Genomic DNA, 15,212 nt, shown 5'->3' on the forward strand with positions numbered 1-15,212 from the left:
TGTTTCATACATGTGATAATCAACTTTTAGTAGCTCAGCTCGTTAAACATAATGTCTTGCTTTACATCAGTTCTATCTAAAGAGCTCTGCGTGTTAAAAGCAGGTAACTTAGCGCTATTGTTACTGGTTTCATAGCTTGGAACCCAAGCAAGAGGAGAAAGAGAAACATCGTACAGAGAAAACCAGAAGTACAGCTTGCTGGGTAGATGAATATCAGTATCAGTAGATTTTGACATTTAGATTTTATTTGCAGCTGGCAAAAATAATCATTAATATTGAACCTAATTCACAGTATTACTGGTTTTACACTAACATAAGGTAACAACAGCAGACAGGATAAAGGAATATTGTATGAGTCTTTACTGAGTATGAACACTGTTTATGCTGTTCCTGCTTGATGAGACTCACCATGGTCAAGGAGACAACTGAGGCCATACAAATTCACCAAGAGCGCATATGGATCTTGTCAGTATTCTGAGAAAGCCTTTATTTTGTAACTTTTCTAGACTAGAGTTCACAGATAAACTGCGACAATGTTATTCTATATCATGTATTTTAAAAAGCCACAATTTATTGTCTGTACTTCTATAGCATGTCATTAATAAATCTTCCGTGTACTGTCCATCATTTCCAGTAATAAAAATATTTTGAAGCATTTACAACATAGAACTATATCAGTTATAGGAATTCTATTATTTTTGTTTGTGATGTGCTTTGAAGACATAACTTAAATTTTCCAGGCAGCTTTTCAACATAAATGCCCACACTTCAGAATACATGATTTTTTTTCTCTTATCAATATTTTATTTTTTTTTAATATTTTATTTATTTATTATATTTTATTAATATGAAGAATAGTCAACTACGTAAGCTTGCTGAGATTATTATTAATATTTTAAATTATATAATCTGTTTAACTGCATTTCAGTCCCATTCAACAGAGGGCAAAGTTGCTATTTGAGCAGTTGATTCATTTAGAGTGCTGTTCTGAAGTTACTTTAATACTTTTTTGTAGTGTCAGTATTCGTGCATTTAAACCCATTTGGCTGTAACTTGTGTTGTTATGCTAAATTATAGTTATGTCACTTCACTAGATTTCACTGAGGAGTGATAAGCCTTCAAGGATTATTTATGCAGAAACTGAAAGGCACCACACATTTCACATTTTGCAAATGCAACTGTTGTTGCTGAGGAACATCTAATAGTGAAACATTTAGATACTGATGAAGACAAGGAGTGGGTGAGGGGGAGCCCTTCTTCAAAGTTAAATGTCTGTTCCTTTCTGCATGCTTGCATGCAATTATTTTTCCAGAATCTTTATTTAAAATTCAGGTAAGTTTTACATTAGAACTGCTTCTAAAGCCTACTGATTTTGACTTTACAGTCTTCATTTTAATTTTTAGTAAATGTTGCTTCAGATACTGTTCAGAAGCCAATCCCTGCTATCGTTAGGAGGCAAGACCATATGGTTATCAAAGCTTTATCTATTACTGGCCCAGGTTGCCCAGAGAGGTGGTAGATGCCCCATCCCTGGAGACATTCCAGGCCAGGCTGGACGGGGCTCTGAGCAACCTGATCTAGTTGAAGATGTTCCTGCTCATGGCAGGGGGGTTGGACTAGATGACCTCTGAAGGTCCTTCCAACCCAAACTATTCTATGATTCTGTGATCCTTGCTCTACAACCACATACCATTTTCTGTGCTTGCAACACAAAATCAGTAGACATGCTGTTGTTTCCCTAGTGCATTCCTCAGAAATCTGAATTTTGGATATTCATATGAAGTTGTATTAGTAGTAAAACAGCAGTGGTAAAATTGTTGCTCAGAGGAATGCAACAAATCTGATGAATGCCCACTAGGTATTATACGAGGCTGTATGAAAAAAGGTTCTCAGAAACGATGGTGCAGCTCAACACTGTCAGGTGAAAGCAAGACCACAACAGGGGTTGGATGGCCATTAGTTTATTATTAAATACGCTGCAATCAGCACGGAGAGCCCCAGTAACCGCACAGAGGCTTGTGAGGGAAAAGTGGAGTTTAGTCAGGCATCTGATCGAGGCTCAGTCTAGGGACATCCCTGCCTCAACTTAGATGCTTTTTCTTTTTGACAGAAGGTTTTATATATATATATGTATATGTATATATATATCATGCCACTTGGGTACACCTCAAACAGTACAATATTGCAATAATTAGAAGCTCAGGTCACTGTGACATGATGATCTTTGTTGTGACCTGGGACTAGATCAGATGACTGAGCCATGTCCTTGACTCTGTGACAATCTCTCAAGTCCTCCCCTTGCAACTTGTACATCCAACATGGTGCGTTTCTCTGTACAAACTGCAGTGAGCGGGTTCCAAAACTCAGAGCAAATGATTTTATGCACAGTTTTTCTTTCACCTCAATCAGTACATTAGGAAAACAAACAGAAAACCAAGACGCCATCTTTGTGGTATAGCTATTTACATTGATATTCATGTGTTAAAATATTTATATATAAAAGTTCACTTCCTATTATTGCCCTATTAAAAAAAAAATCTAAATGCAGAAGTATTTTTAAGTTCCTTCCCCAATATAATCTGAAAATGTATACTGTGTTTTAGGAAGACCTTTGGAATAGTGTACACACAGAAAAAAAAGATTACCTGAAAATACCGCCTGAAGGAAGACAATGAGAATCACAATGGCAATATGCCATCAATAATGCTCAGAAATGCAGCTATTCTGAGGTTAGCATTTCTTTTGCTCACTTGGCTGTCTCTATTCTGGATGATTCATATCAATCCCAAAGCAAAAATCATCAATAAGGTGCTTCATCAACACATGGGAAATAGTCTTCAGTCTTGAAGAGGACCGGAGGTTCATAGGGGGTCTGTTGTTGTCGTGAGGAAGACGATTTCTGCAAATTAGATAAGTTTATTTTTCACCTTCTTAAAAAAGCAAGTTTTAAAACAAAGCCTACAGAGCTAAAATGCATAATGAAAGCTTTAAAGGCGTATCTCCTTAGTCAGGCGAACTTTTAATCACAGCTCAGATGGGTCTGGCATATTCTTAATGTTAGTGAAGAAAAGTAGCCTTCGACTTTTGCCATTCCAGCACCTGAACAGACACAGTCCTGGCAGGTGTATGACATGCCAGCTTTGCAGAAGCCACACGGGTCATCTTCTCCAGCTGATGGTGCTGTCATTGCAACCTTCACGCTTCCAAAGCCACGCACCTTTACCCTTCCTGCTCCAGCCTGCAGTCTCCCCAGCTGCTTCCTTTGAGTTAATCTCAGTCTGTGTTCTCATTTGCTTAGTTTAACAAGTCTTCATATGGAAACACACTCAGCAATGTTTATTTTGATAAGAAGCTTCTTAATCAAGGATATGCCAGAATATATGTACCATGACATGCTGATAAAAATAATACGGTAGCAGACTGGAAAAGAGCTGTTAATGGTGTTTTTCAGGAAAAGTGTATGCACTTCTTTTAAATATTAACTGTGCACTGTTTTGCTGTACCAAATGGCTCATTTAAGGAGACAGCAACAAGGACCACAACTATCGTGTCAGCCTTCCTGCATGTAAATAACGCTGCACTGCAACACAGGCTCAGTGTTTGTTTTCAATAGATGGTCTTAAACAGAAGGCTTGAACATAAGGTTTCATTCGTTCAAAATTCTTTTGGACTCATGAAATTATTTTGATGAACTACTTTGCAGAGCTCTCAGTCAGTTTGTCTGCAGAGTTCTTTAGGTATTTTTTTTGCCTGTCTGGACTGAGGAAATTAAGTCTTCAAAAATAATAAAGTTAAAAGCATACCAAATATCATTACTATACTTGGAGTCCAGAATGCTTCTGCAGTACCAAAATGAGGCTATGATTAAGCATACCTACAAAAAGCTAAGTGGAGTTTTTCCAATATTCAGTTGAGCTGTATACTTGTAATCCACATAAGTACATATTCTCCTGTTATATACAAAAGCGCTGATTTATGATATTTAAATTATATTTGTCTTTACAATACTATTAATTTACCTGAAATAAGTTTGTTTGGCCATTCACGTTGTAATGAAAAAAAAATATAAACAAATATTAGATTCATAAATAGTGGCTATTATCAGTGTTCTCTGTATCAGAAATTTTGCCAAATGTAAAATCAATCTTCGAAATCAAAGTTCTGATTTTAAAAACTATTTCCTATTCTGCATTGCCCTATGAGAAAACACCTTGCAAGCAAGGGAAACTAAGGTCACAGGTATCCTGCAACTCCTGACACTGATTTAAGAGGCACTATATCTGCCTATGCGCAAGAAGGGGATAATTTCAATCCAGTAAAGAAATCTGTAGGCAGACACAGTACCCACAGTCGCCTAAGTACACATTCACAACTAGTTATTTTTGCAGCTGCTTAGCAGACATTTTTACCTTTCGAGAGAGTCTACATCCTTAGTGATAACAGAAGTCCTACAGTATTGTACTTTACCCTGCCTGGTATTCACAAGGAAAGAACTTGGGGCAAAATCTGAAAGTGAGATTACAAATACACAGCTTAAGAAATATGAAATATATCCTTTGTGTAAAGAAACACATCCATTTATACTGGAAGAACATTGAGAGGACTTGGCTAAAGTGAAATTGTAGCAGGAAAATGCGAACTACAACTATAGCAAAAATAATGATACTGATATAGCCTTCTTTTCTAAAAGGGTTGATGTATCAAGTGAAATGATTAAGCGTTAAGCATGAGGAGAAGTTTCTGCAGGCATTTTCATTCGGAAATCCTTGTGTTTAGTAGTGAAAATAGACATTTTACTATGCAATACCCAGTACCACTGCGGACCAGTGACCTGTGTTTCAGTTAATCAATTAATACCAGTAAGTTTTGAGGGTTGATTTTATTGCTATCCGTACTCAAACCAAGGAACTATTGGACATGCCACGTTCAGCTTGCTGACGCTTTCCAAGACTTCCCACCTTATTAATTGGGCAAAAACTCCTAACCTGACAAAGTGTTGCCATGCAACACTAAAAAAAAGCACTTTATTAGAACTTTCAACCTTTTCAATTGAAGGATATAGTTCTGTGGTTGACAAATGTTTTTAGCAACAAAATGGAAAATACTGTTGAATATTCAAGACAACTTCTGCAGTTGTTTGTTTTTGCAACTGGCCCATAAACAGCAGCTTTGTCTTGTTTTTTGTGGGTCTTTTTTAAACAAAAAATGGCATCACTCTGAACTTCAACACCAAAGAGAACAACAGAATGAGAAGTTAACTGACTTAAAGACTACACAGGAAATATTACAGCAGCATAGAACAGGCTGCCTGAACTGAGGCTTACCAAGGCAATAAATATTCTTTTTTACAACTATTTTTCTCTGCTGCCCCATGTGTTTGCAATATGTAGAAACATGAATACTTCAACAGTCACAACCATCTTCCTCTCCCTCTCTGCAAACCCACTTTACTTCAGCATTCTGACCAGTATGCAATACAGAAATGTTCAGGATGAGTAAAGGAAAAAATAAAGAAATGAATCTGGGAACAGACAAGATGAAGAATGAATGGTAAATGGTGAACTGGCAGGAGATGCCAAGAAGCACCAGGTGGTTCAGAAGACTCTACTTTTTTTAACCAGAAGGTTATTTTTACAACTGGGGCATAGCACCAGTATTTAAGGCTAGGTATGGCATCTCTTTGAAACATACTGGAGGGAGCACTTAAAGTCCTCTGTATTGAAACAGTCCACACGCAGGAATGAGGAAAGGCAGAGAAAACCGCACCTTTAGAAAGTTTAACAAGGTGCTTACAAGATTACTGAACTGCGTGGACTGTGTATAAATAGAACCTTTACTCTAAAAAGGTTGTGCAGCGTTGCTTTCATTTCCTTTTATTGGTAGCATTTCTGCTGTGATATTCTCAACGCAGCGTCATCCTTTAACACGCTTACTATTGTTTTAACCATCCTCTCTGGCAAGCAGAGGAACTGAGCTGGTCATATGATAACAGCAGCTTACTTACATTAAGGAAGGACGGTATGCTGATTGTGTGCAAGATTTTCTTGAATGTGTTTGGAAAAGCTCCAAGGTCTGTTTCTGCCTTTATGACCCGTTCTTCCAGTCCAGCTACGCTATTTCCAATCATCTTCACAAAAGCCTAATGTGGAAAAAAAATAATGAACTTTTTCACTGACAAATTAAAACAGGATTGTTTTGTCCAATTTATTGCTAAAAATTACTTGAGATACCTAAAAGGCTGAAAAACACCCAGGTTAAATCTAATAAAATAATCAGCCTTCCTTTCCTATTTGCCTTCCAAATAACTCATGTAGACTTCTTAGAATTTAGACTTCTATCTGCCTTTCAACTAAAAGTGGGACTGAGGATCCGAATCACAGTTTTGAAGCTTTACCAGGGATCAATGGACCTCTCATTCCACTAGTCTCTGAATAGCTCCCAAGACAGTAATTTTGAAAGATATTATAAAAAATAGTGGACTATTGCTTCCCCAAAAAGATGGCTGCCTTGTTTTAGAGCAGTAAATTTAAAACCTTAAATATATATATATATGTATTTATATATGTGTATATATATGTGCGTGTATATATATGTGTGTGTATATATATGTGTGTGTATATATATGTGTGTGTATATATATGTGTGTGTATATATATGTGTGTGTATATATATGTGTGTGTATATATATGTGTGTGTATATATATGTGTGTGTATATATATGTGTGTGTATATATATGTGTGTGTATATATATGTGTGTGTATATATATGTGTGTGTATATATATGTGTGTGTATATATATGTGTGTGTATATATATGTGTGTGTATATATATGTGTGTGTATATATATGTGTGTGTATATATGTATGTGTATATATGTATGTGTGTGTGGTTTAGAATGCCCATAGTCTCCAGAAATTCTTAATAAATTGTGTTATATTCATTAACCCTTAGGTATTGAACCCAGATTGGACATAGAGAGAAAAAATGGAAGGATTGCACTAGATGACCTTTAAAGGTCCCTTCTAACCCAAACTATTCTATAACTCTAGGAAAACAGACCTGAATCCACGCCACGTGCATGCATGTGCACAAGACACGCAATTACAGCATATCAGCGCTTCTTCCCCTTATTGAGAAACAGAATATATCTAGAAGATATCAAGTCCATACCTCTAGTTTGTCAATCTTCCTGTATATATGTCTCATTTCTGTAGCTTTTGTGTAAATTTGAGGTAGACTTTCATTGACAACTTGGGAGGAATCAGTTCGAATCTAAAATGATTCAAAGAAGTGATACAAAAGTCAATGAATGAAACAAAATGTTAAGCAGCAGATTCTACTCTGGAAACAAGAACTGTGCTCCAATTAATACATCAAAACTTATCTACTAGATTAGTATTAGTATAAAAATACTAGATTAAAACTAATAAGCTAGATTTTTTGTACAGCTCAGTGATTTCAGCAAAACTTATTTTGCATAGACAACTATTTACCTTTACAGTTATATTAAAAACAGGCTGCCTCAGCCCTATCAGAACTAAGAGATGGAACATTTCCCAAGACATGGTAGAGAATTGAATATATTAAACTATAACTTTTACTTAAATTTTACTACCTGTACATTACTTCAACCTTACCAAAAAAAAAAAAGCCAGGCCACATTTTTTTTTGTGATCTGTTAAAAAAAACATACAGTAAAGCTCCCCTTAGAGTAGTGCAGGAGAACCACACGTGTTATGCTTTCAAACATAGTCGTGTAACAGTGTCAGCTTTTAGAAACTTCCCATTCAGTTCCCATGTCTCTTCCCATGTGAAAGTGAAAACAAAGCTGCCTTTCTGATGAAATGGTGAGAAACAGTCCCCTAAAGAGAAATCTAGCTTTGGAGTTTTGGCAACTCTGATTACATACTTTGATTATAAAACCCAGAGAGGTTGGATTTTATTAAAACAGAAGCAAAATGTTGTATTGTCCTTTTAAGTATCTAGCATTATGCCATTCACAAAGTGATTTCATGTCTGTAAAGGATAAATAATATACAAACGGGATCATGTAAATCTGCAGTTATATAGCTATACGGTCATATTTTGTTCTACCATGAAAGTTTAGTAGTTTTTATCCATGAGTTATCTAATTATCAAGTGTGTTTTCATGCTGGAACTTGTCTGCCTACACCAAAAGCCGCTTCCCATCTCATGTTTTCAAATGAGACAGAGAGTGTATTAAACAGCATTCCGACTTCAAAAAAACCCACACCTATGTGCAAGTTATACATACAATGTCCAGCATGCCCACGAATTCATCCACTCTGGTCAGCAAATCTTCTAGGTTCTTGTCTAAGCTTTCTATCTGCAAAACAGAAATAGAATCATAGAATCATTTCAGTTGGAAGAGACCCCCAGGATCGTCGAGTCCAACCATAACCTAACTGCAGCACTAAACCGTGTCCCTAAGAACCTCATCTAAACAGCTTTTGAACACCTCCAGGGATGGTGACTCCACCACTTCACCAGGCAGCCTGTTCCAGAGCCTGACAACCCCTTCTGTGAAGATTTTTTTCCCCAATATCCAACCTAAACCTCCCCTGGTGCAACTTGAAGACATTTCCTCTTGTCGTATGACTTGCTACTTGGGAAAAGTGACCAACACCCTCCATGCTACAACCTCCTTTCAGGTAGTTGCAGACAGCGATCAGGTCTCCCCTCATCCTCCTTTTCTCCAGGATAAACAGCCCCAGTTCCCTCAGCTGCTCCTCATCAGACTTGTGCTCCAGACCCCTCACCAGCTTCGTTGCCCTCCCCTGCACTCTCTCCAGCACCTCAATGTCTTTCTTGCAGTGAGGGGCCCAAAACTGAACACAGGATTCAAGGTGGGGCCTCATCAGTGCTGAGTACAGGAGGACGATCACTTCTCTAGCCCTGCTGGCCACACTATTCCTGATACAAGCCAGGATGCTGTTGGCCTTTCTGGCCACCTGGGCACACTGCTGGCTCATGTTCAGTTGGCTGTCTCTTGAACACACACACACACACACACACACACATATACATAAAACCCCTAAACAAACAAATACCACCCTCCCAAAAACAAACAAACAAAACAAAACACAAACCCCGAAAAACAACAAAAAACACAGACTCTTCCAAACGACCCTGAGCACAGACATCAGCCAGACTCACACCAGCTCAGCAGAAGTCCCACAGCTTTCCCTGCTCTTGGCTGCGCTCAGCGCAGGTGCCATCGGACACACGGGTGTACCGGCACAAACCCGCAGCGCCGCCCGCTCCGACACCTCCTCCCCCGTCCCACCCGCCCCCCCCGGGGCAGCCTCGCTCCCTGCGCCGCACACCCGCCGCCGGAGCCGAGGCCGGGCCGCTCCGGGAGACGCTCCTTGCCCCCGGGGAGCCCGGCAGGCGGAGGCCGCCCGTCCCCTCACCTCCTCGCTGAAGAGGCTGCGGTCGGCGAGCAGGTAGGCGGAATAGGCGGCGGCGGTGGCGCTGAGCGACGCCTCCAAGGCGTCCTCATCGTCGGGCTCCCCGAGGCCGGAGGCGCTGCTGTGGCTCTGGGACACGTTCCCGCTGTCCGCGCCGCGACAGCCGCCCGGCAGCTCGGCTCCGCTCACCTCCCCCGCGGCCGCCGCCATCCTGCCCCCGCCCCCCAGCGCAGCCGCACGGCAGCGGGGCGGGGCCGGCGCAGGCGCAGACTCCACAGCGGCGCGGGGAGCGGCCGGGGCCTGCGGCCTGTGCGGGCCGCCGCGCACCGGGAGCGGGGAAGCGGCCGCGCCGGGAACGAGAGCGCGAATCGGCGGTGCCTGTGCGAGCCTCAGGCTCCGCAGGAGCCGCGGGGGCCGCTGCCTCTCACCGGCCCCCGAACTGCCCCCCATGGACAGAAACGCGGCTCCCGCAGGAGGATTTGCTCTCTACAGGGGGCTAATGGGCTCCCTCAGCCACCCGCGTTAAAAGCCCCGTTCGACAACTTAAGTCTCAGACCCCAAAGGGCTCAGGCTCCTTTCTACACAGAGGTTTGGGCCGGTAATGGTCTGGATTGGGAAAGGAGCTCATCTTAAAATGACAACTAGGATAAGATGACTTCAGTTATCAATATGGTGCATACAAAAATATAAGTTACTGTGTTTTGGTTTTCCTAGTCGATGCAAATGAGCACAAAATGTTTGCAAGCCTTATAAGTTCTTTTGCAAAACATCAGCTCTGAAGCTGATACATCAATACTTGGCTAATTCATCTTGGATACAATACTTTGACACCGGTGTGCGAGATGCAGCTTATGTTTCCTGCCTCCTGAGATCAGCTGGAAGAGTTGGTATATTTTGTATAGCACCCTTTATTTGGACAGTCACAGGGAGCAGCCTCTGGGCACATGTGTGCACTAAGCCAGAGAACAGAACTACCCCAAGGCCTCAAAGCCGTGAGGTTTGAAACAAACCTTGCCATGAGGAACACAGCAAGGTTCTTGGTTCCCATGGGAATCAGTGTACCAGCACCCTTCAGCAAGCAGCACTGGGAAAAAACACCGAAAGAAACTTGGTATCACTAACAACCACCAGAGGAATCAAGGTAAAAGCAATTACTGAAATGGTTACGTATTCCAGGAATCATCAAAACCAGGTATCTTGTTTCCACGAGGAAAGATGTGCTTGAGGATACGTGAAAGGATATATAGCAGTAGAAGTAAGACAGTGCACTTTTTATTGCAGACAGGTCACATTTTCATCAGTTAAATATGGTAAAGTGAGTAACTTCAGACAGACAAATCAATTGTTCATAAAAGTAGTCTTATTTAAGGTGTAACAGAGTTTTCCTGATAAGATGGTCTGATTGCCCGAAGCACCTCCAGCTCTTAATTTTTTTACTGCACCAGTATTATATTTTTTTAAAAAAGAAAACCTTTGGCAAAGTACAAACACAGTTTTAAGATGAACAAGATCAATGTTCTATTCTTACTGTGCTGAGAAAAGTAAGTACAGCTCTAACTGCTGTGATACCTAGAAGAGGTTTAATTAAAGTGAAAGAATTTTAAAATAAAACTTTAAAAGCAAATCTAAAAGAAATAAACTAAGTTCAATGTCCCAAATATATTTAACAATGAGCAGAAGACTGGTTGTTCCACAGGTATTCTAAATTAGTGACAATGAATTAGTCCAGGCATCCTTTGTCCAGCCATTACAGATTCCAAAATGGAATGTAAATTTTCCAAACCAAGACTTCTGAATTTTCATATCCATACAATATATTTAAGAAATGTCTATTCCACCATATAAAAAAAATCTTTAATGTACTACAAAGTTAAAAACAAAAAGAAAATGACACAAGCTAAAAGTAGAAAAATACATTGTAAAACATTTATATTTTGTTCCTTACACTGATCCAGATGTAACAAAATACTTTAGATTAGACTGCTTTCGTATATTCATGGCATTTTCAGAAGCAGACAGTTACAGACAGTTATCGACTCAGTCACTGGTTACCCACTAGCCAGCATCCAGTAGAGACGTCTGACCATGGCAAACATCCAGTTTACTTTAAAGTTTCTAGAAATCCTGTGTAGACATTAAGCTTTATTACTAGAAGAGTCCAAAAATAACAGAACTATTCTAAGTTAGGTTTGACAGTCAGCATCCCTCCTCTGTACAGGAATCAGCCGATCTTTTGTGAGGGAAGACCTTGCAGATTTAGGTTGCCCCAAAGGTACAGCATGGACTTGTGTCAGCTATGAGGTGAAGGGGACAGTCCTAGAACCCTCTTCCACTTTGGTTGCCTTCCTGCTTGCATTCCTAAAATTCACATGATCCATGATATTGAAAAAACAAAACAAACAACTAATCAAAACAAAAAACAAACAAAAAAACAAACCCCAGAGATGATAGGAAAAGACAATTTGAAAGAGAGGTATAATCTAATAAATATTGAAAAAGAATACATTTACACGTAACGGTGCTGAACGCAGTTTTAAGCCCTTATTGTCGTTTTCTGTTCCTTGCTGCAGGCTGCCCTGTCTGACCAGGAGGTGGTGCTCACCTCACAGCAATAACAGCAACAGCCTCAAACAGCACCGCCTTGGGCTTTCAAAATAGATAGACACACAATTTAGAATATGTATTGGCAGCATCTCCGTGACGTTGTTACCACCGGAGTAGGAAACCGCTACATTTATAGAGCTTGTCTGAATTAGACATAAGGTTGCAAATATGGTGTAAACAAGTTAGTGGAAGTTCTGTATATAAGAGCAGAAGATCAGATGGCTATTAAGCCGCACGCTCTTCAAACTGGTATTAGAAGAAAGCCAGATTCCACTTGAAATAGACGTGTCTGTTACTATTAAAACCTAATTCATATACGTGCATGTATAAATACATCCACCCATGCATTCAAACCCGAGTATGAAGCACTGCCATTGGTAGCCTATAAGACTGCTTAGATTTATACCAACTAAAACAAATCTGTATTCTCACTTTAGGGCTGGGACATAAGCCAGGTTGTACACTCTGGCTTTCTCCTGACAAATTCTGCAGTGCATGACAGTTTTATGTCTTAGCTGCAGATGCCATGTTTCCTAGAAAGCCAGGATTTTCTGCACCCGTGAGGTCTATGAGAATATCAGCTCTCTGTTCTGTGCATAACATGTTGCAAGAGTCAATCGTCCCAATTGGCACTTAAGACTGAAAGGACAGTTGCAGGAATCACTACTAAAGTGTAATGACTGTCCCATCCTCCTCAATACCTCCTCTGGGGATAACCAGACTGTGTCGGGGATCAGTTTTTAAGGAACTGAGCAATTTGTGGATGTTGCCATTGCTTTCTCGGCCAGAGTTGTTGTTGAGCACCAGGTCCCTTTGCAGTCTGTGGCTGAGGCTGCTGCCATTGATTCGAGAGAGGCTACTGGAAGTAAGGCTGTGCAGTTTAGGAATGTGCTGTGGCTCCAGACCGCCCTCGATGACAATGTCAGCCTCTTCGTCACTCTCCATTTCATCAGGGTGGAAGTTCTGCAGCACATGAGAAGTAGGCAAGCTATGGTGACTAGCAGTGCTGTCTGTCGACTGGCCAGAGCTACCAGACATCCTACTGCTTCGAATAATATTGTTCCTCTGGTTTGCTGGCTTGACCGTGATAATAAGGTTATGGCTGTTGGCAATCATCATGTCTGTGACTTGGTCGAGAGTCTTTCCTGCTACTTCAATGCCATTAACTTCCAGAACTTCATCGTTCACAGCCAGCAAGCCTGTGCTCTCTGCTAAGCCTCCAGGAACCATACGAGAGATGAAGATACCAGGTACTTTCTCTAGTCCATGAGGAGTAACCCTTACGCTGGTGCCGTCACGAATGTAAAATCCTAAGGGTTTCTCACACCCATGTCGATACAGCCTCACTCTCCTGTGTGTTTCAGGAAGAATGTCCACATCGATTATGGAAGACACTGGCCTAAAATCATGAGGCATGCTGATGTTTATGTGAGGACGCCGGCGGAGGTTGTCATTGCGGAGTGTCACCAGGGCCTTCTTCTTCCTTGAGAGTGTGTTGGTCCCAAAATTACTGTAGTCCACTTCATCTGAAAGAGAAACAGTACCAGTGTATCAATAAACCAGAGAATAATTCCATCTACAGGTTATTTTCCTCTTAAATCTGGTTCAGTGAAACCATGCTCCTAAAAATATGGAAAAAAAAAAATCAAATAGATTCTTCTGCTTACTCTAACCATTGTTCCATTTTATATCCATCAGCACCACATTCAGAATAAATTAGTTGTTTTCAATAATCACCCGTATTTCTTCCGTATTTTGAGAGAAAAAGACTTCTGATTCTCAGCTCCTGTTATCCGTGCAGAATGCAATTACTTGAAGCTGCAGGCCTGACGTACAATCTTAGATATGAAACAATATTTTCAGAGTTGGATTGTAATTTTTACACATCTCAAGTGGGCAGAGAGTATATACACCTTCCTAACCCAAAAGTCTGAATCGGGAAGTATTTTAATATCCAATACACAGCTTTAACTGATAGCAGACCTTAGGCACAAGCATGAAAGCAGGGTGTGAGAGAGTAGTTGGATATGTTTTCAGCCTAGGCTTTTTCAGTAGGGAATCTATGTTAATATGCATCTCTCACTACAGCACTTTCTCTTTGGAGTATTTTACTTCATTTCAGCTGGATTGGACAGCAATAGAAAGTGCTAAAAGCACCAAGTACCAAATAAGTTCTGTGTAAGCACACGGCCTGGTACAAAGAGAAGCCAGGAGAAAGAAACAGCTCTGCTGCCTGAGTCCATGTGCTAAGGATCACAGAACAGACACGGATTCAACGCACACAACTCCTGCCCTTGAAGGGAAGATCTATACGGAATCAGCCTTTGTAGGGTCTACTGTTTAAGGAATTGTTTAAATATTTCTGTCTCTGTAGTAGTATTTCAAGGGCATGTGCAAAGTGATCGATTTTAAATCAGCCAAGTAATATGACAAGTTATTCCATATAAGCAGCTTATGGCCCTGGCTGGAAAATTATTTCACCATGAGTTTAAGCATGCTCACACTTTTCAGATAAACGAACAGAGTTTCAGTTTATTCTACTGTAGAATACAGAACTACAATTATAGAACTGCCACTAAGAAACTTTTCACTTCGGCACATTAAGCCTGCATGGCAATGTTTGAAAAAGTAAGACAATACCTCTACCTGATAAAGGCTGGGGGGGAAAAAAAAAAAAAGGTGTTAGTAAAAACAAGCTTATAATTACATTTTTATTTCTTGCAAGGTCTCATTTTCAAGTCAGCCTTCAAGGCACATTATTAGCAGACTTCAATTAAGTGACACTAAGTTACAACTCAATGGATGCTAAAAAAAGTGCTAAGCAGCAACCTGATCTAACTGAGCAGTGTTGGATTAGCTGGCCTCCAGAGGTCCCTTCCAGCCTAAATTATTCTGTGATCCTACATAGTCTGTTGGGCTGGAAAAAATAGTTTGAAGACTTCAAAAAGACTGCTGTAACTTCAGTACACTGGCTATAATAACACTGGGGGTATCGCAAGGCGTCTAGAAGGCCATCCTGAAGAAAAAGGTTCTGTGAAAGAAAGGTATTTCTTGGACACGTGGGTTGTGTTTGATTTCACACTCTCTTCTTGTCTCTCCTCCCAGGCTGCTCAGAGCTGTATCAACTGCAAGGCCCTGCTGTGTTACTTAGACTGGTGAGGCACAGGACTGGAAGT

The 15,212-nt window shown here is 40.5% G+C and overlaps 2 protein-coding genes across 2 annotated transcripts in view; both read right to left on the minus strand.

Annotated features, from left to right (window-relative positions):
• Positions 1 to 223: 223 nt before the first annotated feature.
• BLOC1S4 (biogenesis of lysosomal organelles complex 1 subunit 4) lies at positions 224 to 9,685 on the minus strand. The gene is made up of 5 exons (XM_065052971.1): positions 9,436 to 9,685; positions 8,277 to 8,348; positions 7,172 to 7,273; positions 6,005 to 6,139; positions 224 to 2,899 (listed from the first exon to the last, which is right to left on the minus strand). The coding sequence occupies exons 1-5, from the start codon at positions 9,640 to 9,642 to the stop codon at positions 2,801 to 2,803; spliced, it is 615 nt and encodes a 204-aa protein (XP_064909043.1). The 5' UTR covers positions 9,643 to 9,685; the 3' UTR covers positions 224 to 2,800.
• A 1,003-nt stretch (positions 9,686 to 10,688) lies between these two features.
• PARD6G (par-6 family cell polarity regulator gamma) overlaps positions 10,689 to 15,212 on the minus strand; it is a 70,512-nt gene continuing 65,988 nt past the window's right edge. Inside the window, exon 3 of the mRNA XM_065052970.1 lies at positions 10,689 to 13,562. Coding sequence (XP_064909042.1) covers positions 12,703 to 13,562 — 860 coding nt within the window. The 3' untranslated portion in view covers positions 10,689 to 12,702. The remainder of the gene's footprint in view (positions 13,563 to 15,212) is intronic.

This window comes from Columba livia, chromosome 2 (genome assembly GCF_036013475.1).
Source record: "Columba livia isolate bColLiv1 breed racing homer chromosome 2, bColLiv1.pat.W.v2, whole genome shotgun sequence".
NCBI classification, from domain to species: domain Eukaryota; kingdom Metazoa; phylum Chordata; class Aves; order Columbiformes; family Columbidae; genus Columba; species Columba livia.